At 49.1% G+C, this 19,589-nt stretch overlaps 1 protein-coding gene across 3 annotated transcripts in view; it reads right to left on the bottom strand.

Annotated features, from left to right (window-relative positions):
- Nucleotides 1-15,990: 15,990 nt before the first annotated feature.
- The window catches only part of LOC144174167 (uncharacterized), a 239,773-nt gene continuing 236,174 nt past the window's right edge, over nucleotides 15,991-19,589 (bottom strand). For all 3 annotated transcript variants that reach the window (XM_077702674.1, XM_077702672.1, XM_077702673.1), the window contains exon 21: nucleotides 15,991-19,537. In XM_077702674.1, coding sequence (XP_077558800.1) covers nucleotides 19,392-19,537 — 146 coding nt within the window. In that variant the 3' untranslated portion in view covers nucleotides 15,991-19,391. The remainder of the gene's footprint in view (nucleotides 19,538-19,589) is intronic.

Below are 19,589 nucleotides of genomic sequence, written 5' to 3'. Positions count from 1 at the left end.
ATCGCAGCCGAATGATCTACAACAACGTATGTCGAACATTTGCTTTAGGCTAAAACTGAGCGAAATGAAAGGGTTTCGTTCTGGTCGATGATGGTTTTGCGTTTTCGTTTCGGTCATCGCCTTCTGATTTTGGCAGAAATGTTTTCATTTTACGGCCGTTGCGACCCAGTTTTGGTTGTTTTCGTTTTCACTGAGGTCAAGCTTCACCTGTACCCCTTGTTGCGACGTTGTCATCCCACCGCTGACAACCCGTTGCTGCATACGGGAAGGCGTACACGAGCCGAGCTCCGTCGCCTCCGATATGCGTGTGGTAGCGTGGTGAAGCGAGCGGCCAGCCAATGTTGCTGCCTCGAAGAAGACCAGTAGCCGAAGGCCAACATAACTTGTTTACTTCATAGCGAGAGGTGAGCCGAAGCCAAAGAACAATGCCCCGACGGGCGAGGTTACAGTACAGGACTCGAGCAGAGTGACAGCTTTGATTCACTGCTCAAACAGGAATGAACTACAGCGCTTGGGGGGGGGGTCTTTTTTATACCCAAAGCGCTAACGGTCAAACAAGCGTTCCCTCTACATTGTGCACACGACACGAACGGCACAGACACACACAACACGCTTTCCAGAGTTTGTGAGTGGTCGGTAGTAGCGGCGCACGCTGAGTCCCAGCGAGGGGAGAGAGGAGGTATCCGCAACGGCTTCCGCGTCCTTCGGACAAGTCTGCGTGTTGCGTCGGCCGCCACCGAAGTTTGAATCACGCCGGTAGCGAGGCGCCAGCGAACCGACTTTTCCCAGCGTGCTGCGACGTGTTTGGATCCGTCGGCTGCCGATGCACGCATGAATCACCGACAAAGGGGCGCTTACTCAAAAGGCGCACGTAGTGGAGGCTTCGCCACACAGCTAAGGAGTGCTGCACAAGGCACTGCGGCGGGCTGATTCGTAATACCCTGTTTCCGGAGGGACAAGGTTACAATTTTTGCTTTCTTTTTACCACACTGACTTAATCCTTTTCTCTACATCCCTATTTTCTTCTTATCAAGTTGGTTTGTATGACATAAAAAGTACATCGCGAGCTCAGGCAGAAAATCCTATTAACTTTGTGCACTTGGTGCGGGGCTTGAGTTGAGGGCTCGTCTTGGTCCTTGGTCGGGTCCCAGTCGTTGTTGTATTTGTTGTTGTTGTACCTTTGTTTGTGGCGCATACCCACTTGGGGGATTTGCCAGGATCGGGAGCTTTATTGGGGCTAATGTGCCCAATTTAGAAAACTAAGATTTGGAGAAAAGAAATTGATTAGAATAAGCGCACAACAAATATATGAATTTGAAGAAGAAAAGTGGGCACTACGCAGGAATTTGCAAGAAAAGGCTATGCGGGAATTTGGAAGAAAAGCCTCTTCTTTCGTCTGTGTGCAGCTCAAATAAACTCAAGAAGAGCTGTCTCTGAGACGTAGCTGTGGGCGACTGTAACCGAATTCCTGTGAGTAAACTTAAGCGAAATGGCACCAAACGAAAGTAAGACCGGCATTGAAAGGGTAAGTCCAATGAGGCGAATTGGCTCCAAGAGGTATTTTCTTCTCATAAAAGAGAAACCGCGGCAATGTAAGAAAAAATGCTCTATGGTTTCAGGTTCATCACAATGAGCACAACGACCAGAGGAGGTGAGACCAGCGCAATGCATATAAAAGTTCAGCTGTGGAACTCTACAACGTAAGCTAGTTAAAGTAACCTCGCATTGGCGACATTCGCAGCATCGCGAGTTACACGCATATGCCAAATGGGCGTAATCATCCAAGGAGGTGATGGCACCCTCGTGCCACCTCGCCAGACGTTGATATCGACGTATCCGTGCTCCGGTCAGTATAGAGGGAAATGGACAGACGTCGATCGGAGGGCCGTCAAGCAGCATGAACGTGCAACCAAAGCTCTCTCGGTGTTTCTTCAAAGCACCGAACTGGACAGAGTTTCGTGACAAACTTCTTTTCGTATGTGATTGAGAATTTTGTGCGCATGATCCGACATCTGCATATAACTTTTTTTCTCCTATGATCTGGCGTAGTAAACCAGCGCGACGGCTCGGCTAACATCGCCGTTTTCCATTAAATTTATTCTATCTCCTCCTCCCTCTCCAATTATTCTTGGCCAATCCCCCTTTCTATGGGACACCACCACCACCGCCACCTTAGAACATGGGAGAAGGTAATTTCACGACTAATCCCGATTGGTGAGTCACAAAGCATGAACCCCAGTGAGGCACCAACCACTTTTATGCTCTACACGGACTCCAAAGAAGTCGCAAGATAATGTGGCAAGAACACGCGCAGCCGCACTGTCACGGGAGTTCCTGCAGCCGCAAAAGATCTTCAACGGCGCAAAATCACTACACATGAGGTCCCTGGCTGTAATGGGACACGGGCAACAAGGAGGCATGCAAGGCAGCACGGGATATTCTTTCCAACCTCGTGATTGCCCCAATAAGTCTCCCTCGCGACCGACAAACTACGGTTGCTAGAGCTGTCCAAGCGCCGGCACCTCCATCGTTGGAGCCTCTGCCCAGTGAGTTCTAAGAGAAAGGGGACGACCACTACTTTGACTGCAATGAAGGTATTGCCAAAGAAAGCACTTGCCGAGAGACGTGCCGTGCTTAGTCTTCGAGTACCCGAAGAGGATGACCCTATCCCATCCGGTCGTCGTCGGTGGGCAACGGTCACATTCCGACGTATTCGGACGAACACTGCCATAACGCCGCACATCGTGGCCCCCTTTCAACTAGTCCAACGATGGCATCTGTAGACTGTGTGAATCCCCTGGCAGGTAGCACGTGGCAGGCCTAAACAACCTGCTACGGAACTGCGTTGCTTTGCCCGACCAATGAACCAAGACTCACACTCAAATGCCAGATCACGTCAGGTCAAAAACGCTGCGGAAGTGGAGCCACTCCGAGAAGTCCACAGTCCTCTACTATATTCGGCAAACCGGCATACAGGACCAGACTTAATCCCACCACCCTCTCTCCCACGCCTCCCCCATCTCCCCTTCCGGCGATGGCCAAGGTACAACAGCAATAGGCAAAGAAAGGAACGGAGTAGGGAATGGTAACGAAGAATACCCATAATCAACGGAAAAAGACAAACAGGAGTTGAATTGGCATAATAAGAGAACCAACCCCCGCTGCGGAGGACGAGAAGAAGAAGAAGAAGAAGAAGAAGAGGAAGAAATTCCAACAAGGGAGCGCGCTCAAGAAATGAATGAATGAATAAATTTATTATAGAAAGGATGGCACTCTGGCCTGTTTTTTTTTTATTGCGGAAGTTTGCTATTCAGCATAAGGGGAAATTAAATGTATAGATACACCCCGGATTCTCGAAGGAATCGGAGCAGGGGGCCATGATGTGGTCCTTGTATCCACGCCATGAAGTCTGGCGGACGTCCGGGGCGCGGGACGCAGGTGGCGATGTGGACATCGCGTAGGCTTCGCAGACCAGGGCAACTCCACACCAGGTGCTCTGCTGTAGCCTGGTCAACTGGAGCGGGGCAAAAGAGGCAGGTGGAGTTGAACGGGGCATGGTATTGAGGAGGCCAGGACCTCGTCACAGCTGGCGTGAGGGCGACTCCCAGGCGAAAACGTCTGAGCAGGACCTCATCTTGGCGAGACAACCCGCCAGGGAGATCTGAACCGCGCGGGGGTATGAGAGCGCGCGCGGTGCGCCGTAGACATTATTTTGCACTGGCAAGGCGAACACCGTTTGACGAAGGTGCAAGAAGAGCTGGATAGTGCACACGCACGGGGTGTGTTCCGGCATCTGCAGCCTGCATTGTGGGGTGGCTATTCCGTTGGCGCCATGACACGCGCACACGACATGGATAAGTGTCCATTATGTCTGGCCTGTTGGGGGAATAGCGGAATGGTTCAGGGTCGATAAAGTTTAAGTTCTATTGACGAGGCAAGCCTCCTTCACGAAGGAAATAAAATAGCAACGAATAAGAAGAAATTCCAACAAGGGAGCGCGCTCGAGAAATAAAATAGCAACGATGATGAAGAAGAAGAAATTGCAAAGAAGAAGAAGAAGAAGAAGAAGAAGAAGAAGAAGAAGAAGAAGAAGGAGAAGAAGAAGAAGAAGAAATTTCGACAAGGGAGCGCGCTCAAGAAATAAAATGGCAACGAATAAGAAGAAGAAATTCCAAGGGAGCGCGCTCAAGAAATAAAATAGCAACGAGAGAGCACGTTCCAAGGAGGCGCCACGCTGAGCGCGAGGCCATGTGCTCGAGACACGGCGGCCAATCGCAAAACGCGAGAAGCCACGAAAACACGGTCGCGGCCGTGGGCCAGGCATTTCGACCCCGTAGGAGGTGGAGGAAGGATGTCCCTCATGTACGCCAGCTGCAGAACCGGCCGCCACAGACCTCGGAGCCAAGGACGAGGGACCTGCGGCAGCGGGCCGACCAGACTGTCTCTGATGTCTGGTCGACTCCTACTGCCGTCGTGTCCCCCCCGAGATCCAGGAGCTGCCAGCGCCTGCTTCCCACGCCTCCTATTGAAGACAGCACCGAGAGTGAGAATGATCTGCAATAAGACTTAGCACGGTACCTTACCGAGATGCTATGTTGAAAAAAATATTTAAGACAAGTTGTGGACTTCCGTGTGTGGTTAGTGTAAATATACTCTGCCTAATTCATGTTCGCCGTGTAGGACTCATCAGTGTCATGTAACATGGAGCGCCGGCTCACGCCTGGTGTTACACTGAGCCAGCCTCTGTGCCTCACCAGTGTCCCTTGCACTAGGGGTTTGCGGACTCGCTGGTGCTGATATAAAGGGAGTATATTTTAGGCAAAGCACGTCGTAATCAATCAGCAGTTTGAGACCGCAGAACAACGGTGAGGTCGCCGCGGTTGGCTCGTTCTGAGAATTTCAGCCCCATCAACAAGGACATCGCGAAGTAGTAATGCAGAGAATAAGGCTGCAGTGTCTTGCCCGTGCAGCTGACGTGACGGGTCCAAGGGAACAAGGCGGCGAACCCCCCCCCCCCTCTTAGGCATGGCCTAAGGAATCGATCTAGGTAAAGTGGCTCACTGGAGAAGTCCCATTTGTAATACGCAGAGGATTCGCTGGTGCTGTAGCCCGCACACTCCGCAAGGTGGCGACGCCGGTGGTCTCAGCCGGTTGCAAAAAGACCGAGGTAGCAGGCTTCTAGAAACTGCCCACCAAGTACACGCCGTTCATTTTTGTCTTCTCTTCCGGAGTGCGGCGCCTGTGCACCAAGCATGCGCCAATTTTCGTTTTTCTTTTCGCTCATAGTGCCGGCACGCCAAGCAGGCGCCGTTCATTCTCATCTTTGCTCCCCCGGCACGTGGTGCATGCGCACCAAGCATGCGCCGTTCTTCATTTTTGTCGCCTTCTCACCTGGCACGCGGTGCCAGCGCACTAAACGTAAGCCGTTTCTCATTTTTGTCGTTTTTTCGCACGCGGTGCCTGCGCATCAAGCATGCGCCATTGCTCATTTTTGTCGTCTTTTCGCACTGTGCGTGCGCATCAAGCACGCGCCATTCTTCATTCTCGTCTTTTCTCACCCGGCACGTGGTGCATGCGCACCAAGCATGCGCCGCTCTTCATTTTTGTCGTCTTCTCACCTGGCACGCGGTGCCAGCGCACTAAACGTAAGCCGTTTCTCATTTTTGTCGTTTTTTCGCACGCGGTGCCTGCGCATCAAGCATGCGCCATTGCTCATTTTTGTCGTCTTTACGCACGTTGTGCGTGCGCATCAAGCACGCGCCATTCTTCATTCTCGTCTTTTCTCACCCGGCACGTGGCGCATGCGCCGTTCCTCATTTTTTCGTCTTTTCGCACGTAGTGCTCGCGCATCAAGCACGCGTCGTCCTTTTTTTTTATTGCGCCATTTCGCCCCACGGCATCAGAGCAATTGAAAGAAAAAAAAACGAAAGTGGCGGGAGGCAAGCGGCTTCATGCACTACAGAATACCGTATAGGCCAGTTTCAGCAAGAAAGACCAAGATCTGCGTGTAAAGAGGACCATGCGTCCACCGATGAATATCGGGCGGGCGGCCTGGTCGGTGTCCTAGGGCTACCATGTGCCGGGTTCGGGCTGGTTGGAGTCCTGGACATGTCCCCAGGAGGTGGTGTAATGTCGCTTCCGCAGCGGAAACAGGGCAGTAGGGGCAGGTCGCATAGGTAACCGCAAGGCTAGAATTCCATGTTGCACGAACAGCAGGCATCAGTGCAACGCCCAGGCGAATTGTCCGGAGCGTGACCTCCTCACGGCGGGTTAAGCCGCCAGGAAGGTCAGTCCCACGCGGAGGAAGAAGGGCACGCGTGGAGCGCCGAAGAGACGCTTTTGATTAGAAGAGCGTCTTGCAGGGACAGCTGCAGAAGCGGGAGCGGGTACATAACTTCCGGAGGATGAGCAGCCAAGTCGGCCTCGACATGGGTGGGCGTGCATGCTACGGCGGATCCAGAGGATGCGAACAGGGCACGAAAACGATTGCAGTATCCGGTGCACATCGCATGTAATGCCCAATGTGCCCAATGCCCAATACGCATCGTATCTCGCGAAGAGCCTGTGTTGAATCGGTGTAGATGATCAGGCAAGACGGTGGGGCAACACATAGACGAGGGCCTAGGACACACAAGCCGTTCCTCATTCTCGTCTTTTGTTGTTTTTGTTGTTGTTCCACGTCTTATGGCGCATACCCACGCGGGGGATTGGCCAGGAATCGAGCAAGGGGGCTATATAATTCGCCCGCCCAAAACTTAAAAGTAGATACCTATCCGTTGGCATCCAGTAACAGCGCGAGATTAGAAGGAAGAACTCTATAGCCATTCATGCATATGTGTCCGAGACCAGGCGTCTGCCCTGTTAGCCTTTATTATTACTGGTATGTTTTCTCAAATTCAGCCGCAACTTTCAATTTTTAGCCAATTCTTCCTTCTCGTCTTTTCTCACCCGGCACGTGGTGCATGCGCACCAAGCATGCGCCGTTCGTCATCTTCGTCTTTTCTCATCCGGCACGTGGTGCATGCGCACCAAGCATGCGCCGTTCGTCATCTTCGTCTTTTCTCATCCGGCACGTGGTGCATGCGCACCAAGCATGCGCCGTTCGTCATCTTCGTCTTTTCTCATCCAGCACCTGGTGCATGCGCACCAAGAATGCGCCGTTCGTCATCTTCGTCTTTTCTCATCCGGCACCTGGTGCATGCGCACCAAGAATGCGCCGTTCGTCATCTTCGTCTTTTCTCATCCGGCACCTGGTGCATGCGCACCAAGCATGCGCCGTTCGTCATCTTCGTCTTTTCTCATCCGGCACGTGGTGCATGCGCACCAAGCATGCGCCGTTCGTCATCTTCGTCTTTTCTCATCCGGCACGTGGTGCATGCGCACCAAGCATGCGCCGTTCGTCATCTTCGTCTTTTCTCATCCGGCACCTGGTGCATGCGCACCAAGAATGCGCCGTTCGTCATTTTCGCCTGTAACCACCCGCCACGCGGTGTCCGCGTGCCAGACACGCGGCGTTCTTCATTTTTATCGTCGTTTCGTATTATTCTTTACCAGACGCGCACCGTTCTTCAAAGGGACAGACAACCGATTTTGAGGAGTTTATGCTCGCTATCCCAGATAAAAGGGCATTTAAACCGAAACGGTTTTGCCGATACCGCGCTAGAACGCCAGAAATCGGAATTTTTAGATCTGTCAGCCTTCGTACGCTGTCGAAACGAATTCCGGCAACCATAACAGTGGTAACGGATTTTTAACTGTTATTAAATGAAAAGAGGTGTTTGGAAACTTGCCCCCAGCTAAGACAACAACAAAATGCAGTCTTTGCTATTACGTTACGCAGCTTTTGAGTCGCGCAATGTTTGTACGCGGACTCGTGTCACCTTCGGACACTGCATGGCGCCACCTTGCAGACTTCAGGAAGTTTAGTGCCAAATTAAAATTATTTCCGCCAATTCGTTTAAGAGTTGTTTGTGGTTACCCCATTATATAAACCGCAGGATTTTATATGAGCTATAAAGGACATGCATTCTACAAAAATCGGTTGCCTTTTCGCACCTGCGCGCAGTGCTTGAGCTCCCAACACGCGCCGATCCTCTTGATTTTTGTCGTCTTTTCGCAGCCGGCCTCAAGCTTTCGTGCGGGTTACGAAAAGATGAAAATAGAGGCTGCGCGTGCTTGCTGCGCAAGCACCGCACGGGATGGGCGGTTCTGGAAGCTGAAACGCTGGCCTTCGTGTTCTGGCGCTACGCTCCAACTGCAATAAACGCGGGCTTGGTCACCTACAGTGCGATTCAGACGCCGTAGCGTCAACCCTAGCAAAGCCCAGGTAGTTTAGGTAGTGATGGTCTTTTGAACTAGACCTGCATTTTGGTGCCTTGCTAGTGTTGACGAAATGCTTTGCGTTGGTCCGTCGTTTCCCACGGGTTCAAATTACATTGCAGGAATTTTTTAGATGCAGAGCATCTGATTCACTCGCCTTGTCCCTCCGGCGTCGTCGTCGTTGTCGGCGTTGTCCACCCCTCCCCCATTCTCCTCGCCGCGCCAGCTGCGCTCTCCGCCGCTCACCCCCTCTCCTCTCCGATAGCGAACACTCTCTCGCGAGGGGCATCGGATTGGATTAAAGTGGATTGTGTTGCGTCATAGCCGCGGCAGACGCGCTGGGGCCGGCGCATGTGCAGTACTCTCTCTTCCGCGGTTTCCTCTCCTTCGGGCGCGCTGCGCATATAACCGGTGTGCCGTTCTCTGGCGAAGCAACATCCACGCTTGGCTCAAACACCTAGAGTTCACGCCGCTTTACAAGTACGCCAACGTCGTCATCGACTGGGACCGGCTTACGCAGTCCCCTCAACGTTATGCGCGCTATAAAACGCGGTCCCTTCGCCGCTCCGCCTATGCGTCGCATCTACACAGGGGTTCCCGCGAGGGGAGGTTGGAGTTTTTTCTCAGCAATTCTATTGATGTTACGAATTTACCGAGAGAAACCGTTACTACTTAGTACTTACATTGTGGGCGGTTTGGTACCGTTTAGGTGCCGCAAACTAGAGAACGCCACGTATTGTCGCGTTCAACCCACCCTTGAACCTACCTAAGCGTTCCAGCCAGCATTTTACAAATGTGCCTGGCCAAGTTGGCGCGCGCGCGGGTTCGTGGTTTGGGGCGCAACAGAAAAAACGAGAAAACAGGACTACCAGAACGCAAACACTTCGTGAAGCCGCACATCGTTCAGACACCATTCGACACATTGATCTAAACACCATACACCAAGAAGCACATACCGCATTAGATAAGTCTTTATTACACGAAATAGGCGAATTTGCAACCAAAAGTGGTCTGTCGCGAGTGGTCTGACGAAGGACGACCCCGGCGAAGCCTCCGAACAGTCAGTGAATAGAAGAAAAAGTGCCTGCAACTGAAGCAACCTGTGTAATCCCCTCCTTCATATCCCATTTTCCCCACCAAGTGGCTTTAGCCCTCCCTTCCCCAAATAAAAGCTTTACTACTACTATCATGAAGCCTGCCGCATTTTCCAGTTCATAATTTGCTTGTGGAAAGGCCGATGTGCAGCAAAGGGAGCAGCATTAAGCCTAACGTCATGCTTTAAGGTCTCGTCATCAACCGGTACCCGCGCAGCTCGACGTACAATGAGTGCGAAATTGCTTGGCATTTATAAGGCTCAGCGTTGTGATGACCCAACATTAAGCCTAAACACAAGAAACTGAGCCTAACGTCACATTTTAAAGTCTCGCGTCTTCAAGCGGTAGCGATTGGAAAAAACGATGCGCTGCACATACCATACGTCAGGTTGTGGTACTGCTTGACGTCGTGAAAAGCGTCTTGAAAAGTGCTACTGCTGGAGAATACAAAACTCACAACTTGCGGCTCTTTTGACCACGACTGCAGGTGACGCTGCTGTCCGATATTGCTAATTATGGGGCGCTAATGGTGGTAGCTAGGAGGCTTGCTTTGCATACACGTACACCACGCTCCGTTCTTAACTTCATGCGTTAAGGTTGCTCTTTGGGTGTGCAGTCAATTTTGACACACGGGAGTTCTGGTTTTTGTGCCTCCGTTAAAAAAAAGAAAAGTTGCCACAGTTGGTAATGAACCCACGTCCTTAGGCTCGGCAGCTCAACACCTTGCAGAGTCACTATTGCGGCTTAACCACGGGAGCAGCGAATACTCGCATTGGTGTATCGAAAAACGCTTTGTTAGCAGGAAACGTATGCTGCTTTCACACAATATTGTGTGGTGCATGGTGCGAAAAGCTGTTTTTATGCACTTGGACGGTAGCGAAAGCTGAAAATGGGCTTGGTCGCATATGTCCCACACTGCAACACTGAACGCACACAAACTGTCCTGAAGGTGTTTTCAAGCAACTTACCACTGTTTGTATAGTGAAAAGCAAGGTGGTTGAAAACAGCTTCGTTTGGAGAGAAAGCATCTCTTCTCAAGCTGCCACCTTGGAGATTTAACGGCCGATAGGATCATATATGACACTGGCCACCTCAGCACGTGACAAAGCTTCCAGTCATATATTCCACTGTTGCTGAATGTCATGTTGAACGAGTTCCCCATAAAATCCCTGCTGGCACCATAGGGAGACCCACGTTCTTCCTCTGTGCTGTCTTGCAGACAATGATGCTTTGCTGCACTAACACCTTCCAGGCGAGCACAGTGTTGAGTAGGTGTTTCGGCAGAACGACACCTTGTGGTGCTTCTCACATTGGTGTCGCAGCACCCATACTAGCATACACTTTCCAAGCAAGTAGTGCACCAAGCGAGTGCTTTGCCAGCCCAAAGGTATTGTGGCGGCGTTGACCGGTCTGTGGCTTCCGAGGTGTTGCAAATGAGCAACACCACCTCCGCTGCTGCAGGTAGTAAGGAGCTGACCAGTGGCCAGCCGTCCAGAATCCCTTCATCCTACCTATGACGTAAAAATAGCCATAGCCCTGACCTCCCCAGTAGCTCCAGATAGTAGCAGCAATCGTCCTAGCGACTAGCACTAACGTGCCTACAGTGCGTGCCCTTTTCCCATTGGCAATGCTAACTTTTATGGCATCCATCCCAGCATACCATATGCACTTTATTTATAACTGCCACTTCATCACCAGCCGTAAGCAAAAAAATTAGGAACTCGTCACGGCAATGCCAACTTTATAACGAAAATTTTATGATGCCCGCTGATACAAACTGTGACATGTCCTGCATGTCCATGTCTGTGCGTCAGCAACATAGACCTGTCTACCACGTGATCCCATACAGTTAAGCAAAAGGGCCATTGTCAAAGACACTGAAAGCCCAGTCACAGGTCACTGTTTGAAAACAGCCTGGTTACGGGCAAGGGAGCTGATGCAAATCTTTACCTTACGTAAGTGCTACAGCGAAAGGGCAAGTGGCAAGGCAGGATGATTACGCCGCTTACATAATTTTGGAAAGGTGACACGCAGTGCACTAAACATTTAGCAAATTGTACATGTACTTCACAACATTTCAGTCATTTTTGTTTCCTAAAATTTTACTGCTTCACTGCACCACAAATCATGTGTATTTTCCTGTATGTATTTTACCTCGCTGCAAAGAATTTACTTTGTTATAACTGTAAGCATTTTATTTTACAAGCTATTTTATACTACAAATGCTTGATAAAAGACATTTAAAGGCCCACCCACTACGTAATAGCTTGGGGATGCATGATGATACCTTTGGGGTCCCTCAGTAGCCACCTCGCATCTCTGTGCCGCTTTGGACCTTTCACAGAGATATATGTTAGTCGCCCCATGATATCAACAGCTCATGCACAAATCACAAGTTCGGCATCAGCACTGCTCGTCTTCAAGCATTGCGCTCTCCCTTGCATAGCCCACACTTAAACGGGCAATGCAAATCGAAAAATTTCCTCCTTAGGATAACGCCGACACCAATTTTACCACAATTTTCACTCAAATAAGCTCTCCAATTAGGAAAGAAGAGAATGGCCATGCCACCCACTAGCTCATTTCCCGCACTAGAACCTATGATGTATTCTGGGCAGCTGTGAGATTGGCTGACAGCGTCAAAAGCAAACACAACTTAGGCAGAGCTTGCAAACTTGCAGAACAAGCTATTTGAACTTAAATTCCATACATATTCTTTTTATAGCAGTAAGAATAGTGGGGTGAACAATGGATGTTACGCATGTGCACGCAAACATATAAGCACTAGTGCGTACTGCACGCACTATGCCGGTTATAGCTGCACAGCCGTCTTGGCACGTTGAGCTTACACTGGCCAACTGAAATAAGCGACATTGTCTTCTGTGACTCTGCTTGTTGAGCATACCCAATGCTTCCCGAAACAACAGTTATCAACCGGAACAAAAATTACCAAGGCACAAATCCGATCAAAAACAAAGTGAGTGCAGACAGCGGTCCTGGGCGATGTCATGGCACCATCTGGGGGGACAAACAGTAAATGAGGCAACAAAACACGTTTGGCCATTCACTGCAGCCCGAGTCACCATACTAACAATTACTTGAAGTGCTTGCCCTGGATACATCATCGCTGACATCACGAAATGCACGATCTAGCGAGAGAATTAGAATTTGCCTTAAATCGTTTAATATCTGAGAGAATAAAGCATGGTTTGCAGCCAGACAAGCACTGGGGGGCTCTATAAAACACCAAATCTTTTGAATAAAACGCGTATTTTTTATCAGTTTTGCTTTCTGGAATTTTGGCAATCCCTTTCATTATAAGCGGCAGTGTTTGTACCATCGTTATGCGAGATTACAGTAGAACCATGCTGATGTGCTTAATCAAGAGACTGCAAAATCAATACTTATTATCTAAAAAATAAACTACATAAGTTAGCAGGATTAGGCTTTTGTAATGCAACTGCCAAGAAAACCTGGAAAAGATGCAATGCTGTTCTACAGCACCCTCCAACCACCTCAGTGGATTTGTTGAGCCTTAACTGTGTGTGTGCAGCCCATTTCACTACATGCCTAAGCACTTGGGAAACATTTACCCAGTGAAAATATTTATCATCACCACCAGCCTATCTACGCCCACTGCAGGGCAAAGGCCTCTCCCATTAATCTCCAATTATCCCAGTCCTGTGCTAACTGCGACCAATATATCCCCGCAAACTTCTTGATCTCATCTGCCCGTCTTTCTGCCGCCCCCTGCCATGCTTGTCTTCTCTAGGGATTTGCTCTGTTACCCTTAATGACCAACCTTCTTGCCTTTGCATTACATGCCCTCCCACGTCCATTTCTTCTTCTTAATTTCTACTAATATGTCCTTAACACGCGTTTGTTCCCTGACCCACTCCGCTCTCTTTTTGTCCCTTAATGTTACACCTATCATCTTCCGCTCCATTGCTCGCTAAGTCGTCCTCAATTTAAGTTGAACCCTCTTAGTGAGCCTCCAAGTTTCTGCCCTGTAGGTGAGTACTGGTAAGATGCAGCTGTTATACATTTTCTTCTTCAGGGACAGTGGTAGGCTGCCATTCATTATCTGAGAACGCCTGCCAAATGCACTCCGCCCCATTCTTCTGCTTCTAATTATCTCTGCCTCATGGTTGGGATCCGGGGTCACAACTTGGCCTAAGTAGAAAATATTCGCTTCTCATTTCATTAAGATTTCTATGGAAAATTATATTTTATCCATTTACCTACCGTGCATGCCAAGTTGTACCAAAATAGCCAATGAGAAATCCAGGTGATCGCGTGGTCCAGTGACTTTGGTGAGAAGCTGGGACACTACAAAACACTGAAGGTTACGTTAGTTATCCAGTGCTTTGGTCTGCAAGCTTCGGCAATGGCACAAAGAGAATGTATTGCGACGTGGAAGCATTCGAAACTTTGTACAGTTCATGAATGGCATTTGCTAGTTGACTTGCAGCACATCTTGACCTTCAGAGCATTCAATTTCATTGCATATATTTTCTCATGACATCCCCATTACGCCAATATTAAAAAATGCAGAATATAAAGGAACATTAAAATTTGCTTTCCACAACTTTTTTATGGCAGCCTTTCCTACAAAAATGTTTAACCCATGTACACCTTGCATGGGAAAGGTGTCTGATAACGTGGGGAAATAGAATTAATTGCACATAAAACCTAAAAGCCGAAATTTAAAAATGGAGAAATTTTCTAGGCAGTGCGAGCGAGTGACCCAAGAGTTACTACCAATTGGCTACCCCTGCAACAAGATACTTGGTCATACTGAAGTCTGCTATAGCATGCTAGCACAAAAGTAAAACCTTTTTCGGTGACTGGATGGACTGCGACAAGTCAGATACTTACATATTTTTATTTCTTTGCAACGAACCTCTTTCGGTGACTGGATGGACTGCGACTAGTCAGATAGTTCACACATTTTTATTTCTTTGCAATGATGTCCGACAAGCTTTTGTTCCGCTGCTTCAGCACTACAGTTGAACCCCTTTATAAGAGACACGTACTGGGGAGCAGTTTCTGTCTCTTATTTGAGACGTCTCTTATAAGCAGGGAACTATGTATTCACTACCTGATCAACCCCTCGTTCAGCGTAGGCACCGTACGATCAAAATAAGCTCAAAATAACGCTACAGCATGTTGCAGAAGGTTTATTCTAATGTATGTTTGGCGCCAGGAATTATTTACACTGTTTTTCACAACAGCTTCTACAATATTTTTCTTTCGATGCTTGCAGAAGATGAAACCGTAGATGCAGAGTTCACAAGCATGATGAAAATAGCCAGAGCGTACAGCTTCTTCCCTCTGGCTATTTATCACGCTTGCAGGACTTAAAATCTGCAATGCTTCTTGATTGGGAGCTACACGATTGGGAAAGCCCACTGCGCATTCCCAGTTTTCTTGGCTTGCGCAGAAGCCCACATTCACAGTCGGGCTCGTACGCACGGCGATTAACTTTAGCAACTTCACTACATTGCAGTTCATTGGCAGGGCTTCTTGTTGTCGTTTCATAGCTGACTGAACCACTGTGCGTTTGCTTAAGTTATAATGAATAGTGACTGCGGGCATCTTTCGTCCCCTCTTATTCCACAACGGACGCAAATGCCGTTCGTGACTGGCGACACCGCATTAAAAGTTAAAATGCCTGTTCAAAACAAGCGAGACTGTTGACCAAAATTCAAGGATAACTTGAATTACAACCATCTTCTACATCCTATGTCTGTGATAAAAATGGTCAATTTAATGGGAAAGGTAGGACACCCTTCCATGTGGGTAAATAGTGTCCCTTGTACTCGACTGTCTCTTACATCCATGCCTTTTATAATGAGGTTCAATTGCATATATGTTGAAGCAAAGGTATTCAATAGAAAATGTTCAATTTGAAGTAAAAATTTGGCATACTCCCAGATGTAGAAATATGGCTGCCTGCTCATCAAAAAAGAATAGAAGCTCCAGCAAGCAAAAGGTTTATCCATTTTATCTATTGCGACATTAAGCAGCGTGGAGACATCGAATGTAGACTTAGATTTTGTGAAAAACTAAAGGGCATCGACACTTCAAAGCGCATATCGCTGCTCTCCTAAGCTCTGTGTAATTGGTCCCCAATCAAGTTTCTGTTCAAGGAAGCACTTCTCATCCTGCCTCCCGTATTGTGGCAAGGGCGACCTTTTTGTTACATTTTAAGTATTTCCAGTGGAATTTGTTTCGTCTTGCAGTACTTCTGCAACACACCTAGTGCATGGTGATACACTATAGAAGTGCAGAGCAAAAACCTGGCTTCATGCACTGACGTTTTACTCGCTAAGACAGCCCCCAACAAACCAAGATAGGAGACAAGTTCTCTAGAACTGGGTGGAAAATTTTTTCCCGTAATATCAGAACAATTTTGGTTATTTCTTGGTGGCTACCTGGTGAAACTTTCACACACTGCTTATGACCAGCTCTGTGAGTGCATGTCCTTGATGAGCCCCTTTCACCTCGACAACACGAAAGGCGCGGAGCGGAGTGAACCCCAGCGCACATGGGCCAAGAAAACAGCGAGGCACAGTTCTTTTCAAATGCATATATTTTATAGCTTTTGTAAGAAAGCAAATACACCATTTTTTCTCTCCAAAAAACCATGACTCCACTACTCGTGGCTCAGAGAGGCAATATGACATTTCTGCACACTCCTCTAACGTGGAAAAATATTTACACTTATGTACAACATTTGTAACGCAAGAGTAACAAAAAAACATTCTCTGGAGATGTATATATATATATATATATATACGCGTATTTATATATATATATTTATAAGGTTTAGGTGTACAAGGGCGACGAGGACAGGGGAAGGACTGGGCAAAATGGGAGGGCAACGAAACCACAGCTCAAAGATTGCTCCTACCGTCGGATGGTCAGATAACCGAATCGGGACAGCCATCACAATGCGCGGCCCTTTAGGAAACAACAATGTTGCAATCAAACAGGTGCGGCCCCAATGGGCGTCCACAATCGGAGGAGGGGAGGGGCATAAAAATGGGGTGCACAGCCCAGCATTGCACAGAACTCGATGTGCTAGGCCTGGCCAAACACGTGCATCAATGCCCGTCCTTTCGAGGGGGCAGTGGGTGAGGGAGGGGGAGTAGTGCATACATCTTCAGGGCGGCCCCTCGCAGGAGGCCTATGGCATAGTTAGCAAGGGCTCAGAAGAGTGCGCAACCAATGCTTGCACCTTGCGCGAGAACGGTCAGCCTGACCACTGCCTCACTGCCCTCCAGCGTGAAAAAATCACCCGCATCTCCGGCAGGCCAGTAAAAAAATAGTAACGGCACACTTGCATATCGAGCTAGTCCCCACTCGTTAAATAGTGCCTGCCTCAGACACCCGCGGCTATATATATATATGTATATATATATATTAATTACATCTGTTCCGTCGGCTGCTTTTATAAATAAAATCCGAGGCAGGAGGAAAGGCCCGCACTAGACGTCGGCCAGGCCCAGTAGTCTACAAACTTGGCTCTCCGTTCCCGGAACACATTTGTGATGGCCCTTGCAGTGCTTGCCAGCTAACTGTTGCATCCCACGAGTACAGAAGAGACAACCATCCCTCAAGAAAATGTAAAAAACAACAAAGAAAGTGGCCGCCATCGAGTTACTAGTCAGTCTGCACAAACTGGAAAGGCAAGTCTCCACGTACCAGCACCCTACCAGACGCAGTGACGCGAGGCACACGCGCATAAAAGGAAAAAAAAAACCCGCTTCCCTCCCGCACCCTTCTTCAACCATCCCTCGCACACAGCACTTTATGGCACTTCCAAGATAAACAAATAAAAATACTGTGTTTTTAAAGCACTTTGTAGTGGAGCTGCATCAGCTATTTTTTCCCCCCTGGCAGGCCGTGCACACAAGGCAAGGGCACTGGGCCGGCACTGCACGCCGGCACGACCGACAGCGAGGAAAGCGAGAAGAAGGCATCCCCATCACAACAGACAGGTGAGGAGAGCGCCAAACTTGCACAGGCTTGCAACCTCCCGACAGACACAATTGTGCACCCTTTGAACTCCCAGACTGTTTGTTACCCCCAGAGAGAAAAAAAAACCCGCATAGTGTGCGATAAAAACGGCTAAAAACCAAACCTTCCCTGTGAGGACAAAGAATAGGAGGAAGGAAATCTTGCATGTGGTAGCAGTTGTAATAAAACATTTATTTGCTCTCGCATTAGTGCAGTGCGGAAAAAAGATAAAGAGGGAACACAACACGAGTGTTACAAATAAATAAAAAGGTCAATCTGACCCAGACAGGAAAAAAAGTATCCCTCAAGCCCCAATTCACTGAGCTGCTGCACCCACACGAGGGTTTGGGAGGGGAAATAAATAAAATGCAGAGAAAACAAGAAATTAAGAAGGGGAACTAAAGATCTTGTGCTTTGTTGCAGTGTATCCGAGCACACGTTAAAAAAAGAATGCCGTGTATATAAATATATATATTGTATGTGTGTGTATACATAACTCTATTTCAGAAAGTTTGGTAGGAGCATCCCATAGCCCTGGTCTCCAACCCTATCCCCGATCAGTCCGCTAATCTCCCTAAACAAACGACAGGCCAGCTAGTTGCGCAGCCTTTCTATCCCCCACGCGAGTTATTTACAGCGAGGACGAGAAAATGAGAGAAAGAGAGAAAAACGTCGAGAGGGAGGAAGACAAAACTGAATACAAAGAAGGGGGAAGAAACCTGGTCGCCTCGCCCTCCGATAGACAAAGCCCTGTTGACACTTCGCACATTGCCAGGAAACCATCGTGCCGCATGATGTTGCAGCACGATGGGGACTCTGAGCCAGGGATACTGCTTGGCTGATAGTCGACGGAGAAGCCTTGGCCCTCGCCACATAACAATCTGAGCCGTGGAGCAGGGTTCCTTTGCACTTTTGCATTAGAGAGAAAAAAAAATGCCTTAAATTACAGCGGAGAATCTTTTGTGCCTTTCTCCAGAAGGGAACGAGAACATGATCACAACAATAATAATAATAATAAAAAAATGTCGGGGGCCACAGGAAGGGGGTGCACAAACAACCCACACATCCAACCGTAGGACGCCCGAAAAAAAAAGGGGCTTTGATGAGTGTCTCTACATTCCTTGTACAGACAAAGGCCCCTTCACCTCCCAGCCTCGCAGGGGTGGCTGTTTCTTTTGCATCGTGACAATGATTTTTATACAGTTTACGAATGAGCGCTGCTGCACCCTTCTTTACACCACACCCCACCCCAAGGGTGGTGGTGGGTTCAGGCGTGGTCATCATCCCCGGCACGGCTGGGTGGTGCATGCAACTAAGTAACAGCACAGCCTCGGGGAGGGGAGCAACAAACACTGCACCCCCTGCCACTCATTATGTACACGCTTCTCTGCTCCTCCTCCAATTCCCCCAGCCCGTCCTCTGTCGTCACTGTCCTCCTCGTGTTTCTTTTTCCTCCGCATACCCGCCTACTTATGTACACGAACATCAACCACAACAACAGTGGGTACCGGCAGTAACAAGAACAAACGGCTCTCGCAAGAGGGGGGGGGAAGACTCCAAACAAGCAAAAAAATAAAAGGCAACCACGGGCAAAATACAAGGGGCCAGGAAAAAATGTTAAAAAATAACAGGGAAGTGTGGCTCACAGGAGGTTCCGTACGAACCCTTTAAAAAAAAAAAAAAAAAAAAAACAATAAACCGAGAACACCCGCCACGGGGTGGGAAAACACAGAAACAAAAGTATGCCGTGCTTGTGTGTGTATGTGTACACCATATTGCAGCCTGCAGTGCTGCTGGCTGACACACGTGCCTCTGCCGGCCAACCCGCAACCACAGTTCTCACGGCAGCGGTCCCCCTCTCACGGCAGCAGCAGCAGCAGCAATGGGGAGCAAGAGCTGAGCTTGGGGGGGGACCGGTGGCAAAGCGGGTGGTGACGGCAGGGGAAGCCCACATCACGTGCTGCTGTCCGCGGGGTTGTTTGTGGTGGCGACGCGCTGCCGTAGTCGGCACACACCTTCCTGCACGTACTTCACCAGCTCCGAGCACGAGCTGTGCAGCGTCAGCTTGCCGCAGTCCCGGTCCAGCTCTTGGAAAAACTCTGCATCATCCGGGGAAGGGGGGGACAGTCCCGGTTAGCACCACAAGCTCAC

The sequence above is a fragment of the Haemaphysalis longicornis genome, unplaced genomic scaffold (genome assembly GCF_048455015.1).
Source record: "Haemaphysalis longicornis isolate Haplotype H1 unplaced genomic scaffold, Haemaphysalis longicornis Haplotype H1 scaffold_3, whole genome shotgun sequence".
NCBI lineage: Eukaryota > Metazoa > Arthropoda > Arachnida > Ixodida > Ixodidae > Haemaphysalis > Haemaphysalis longicornis.
Note: the sequence above shows the minus strand (reverse complement) of the source record. Positions and strands in the feature narration are given on the sequence as shown.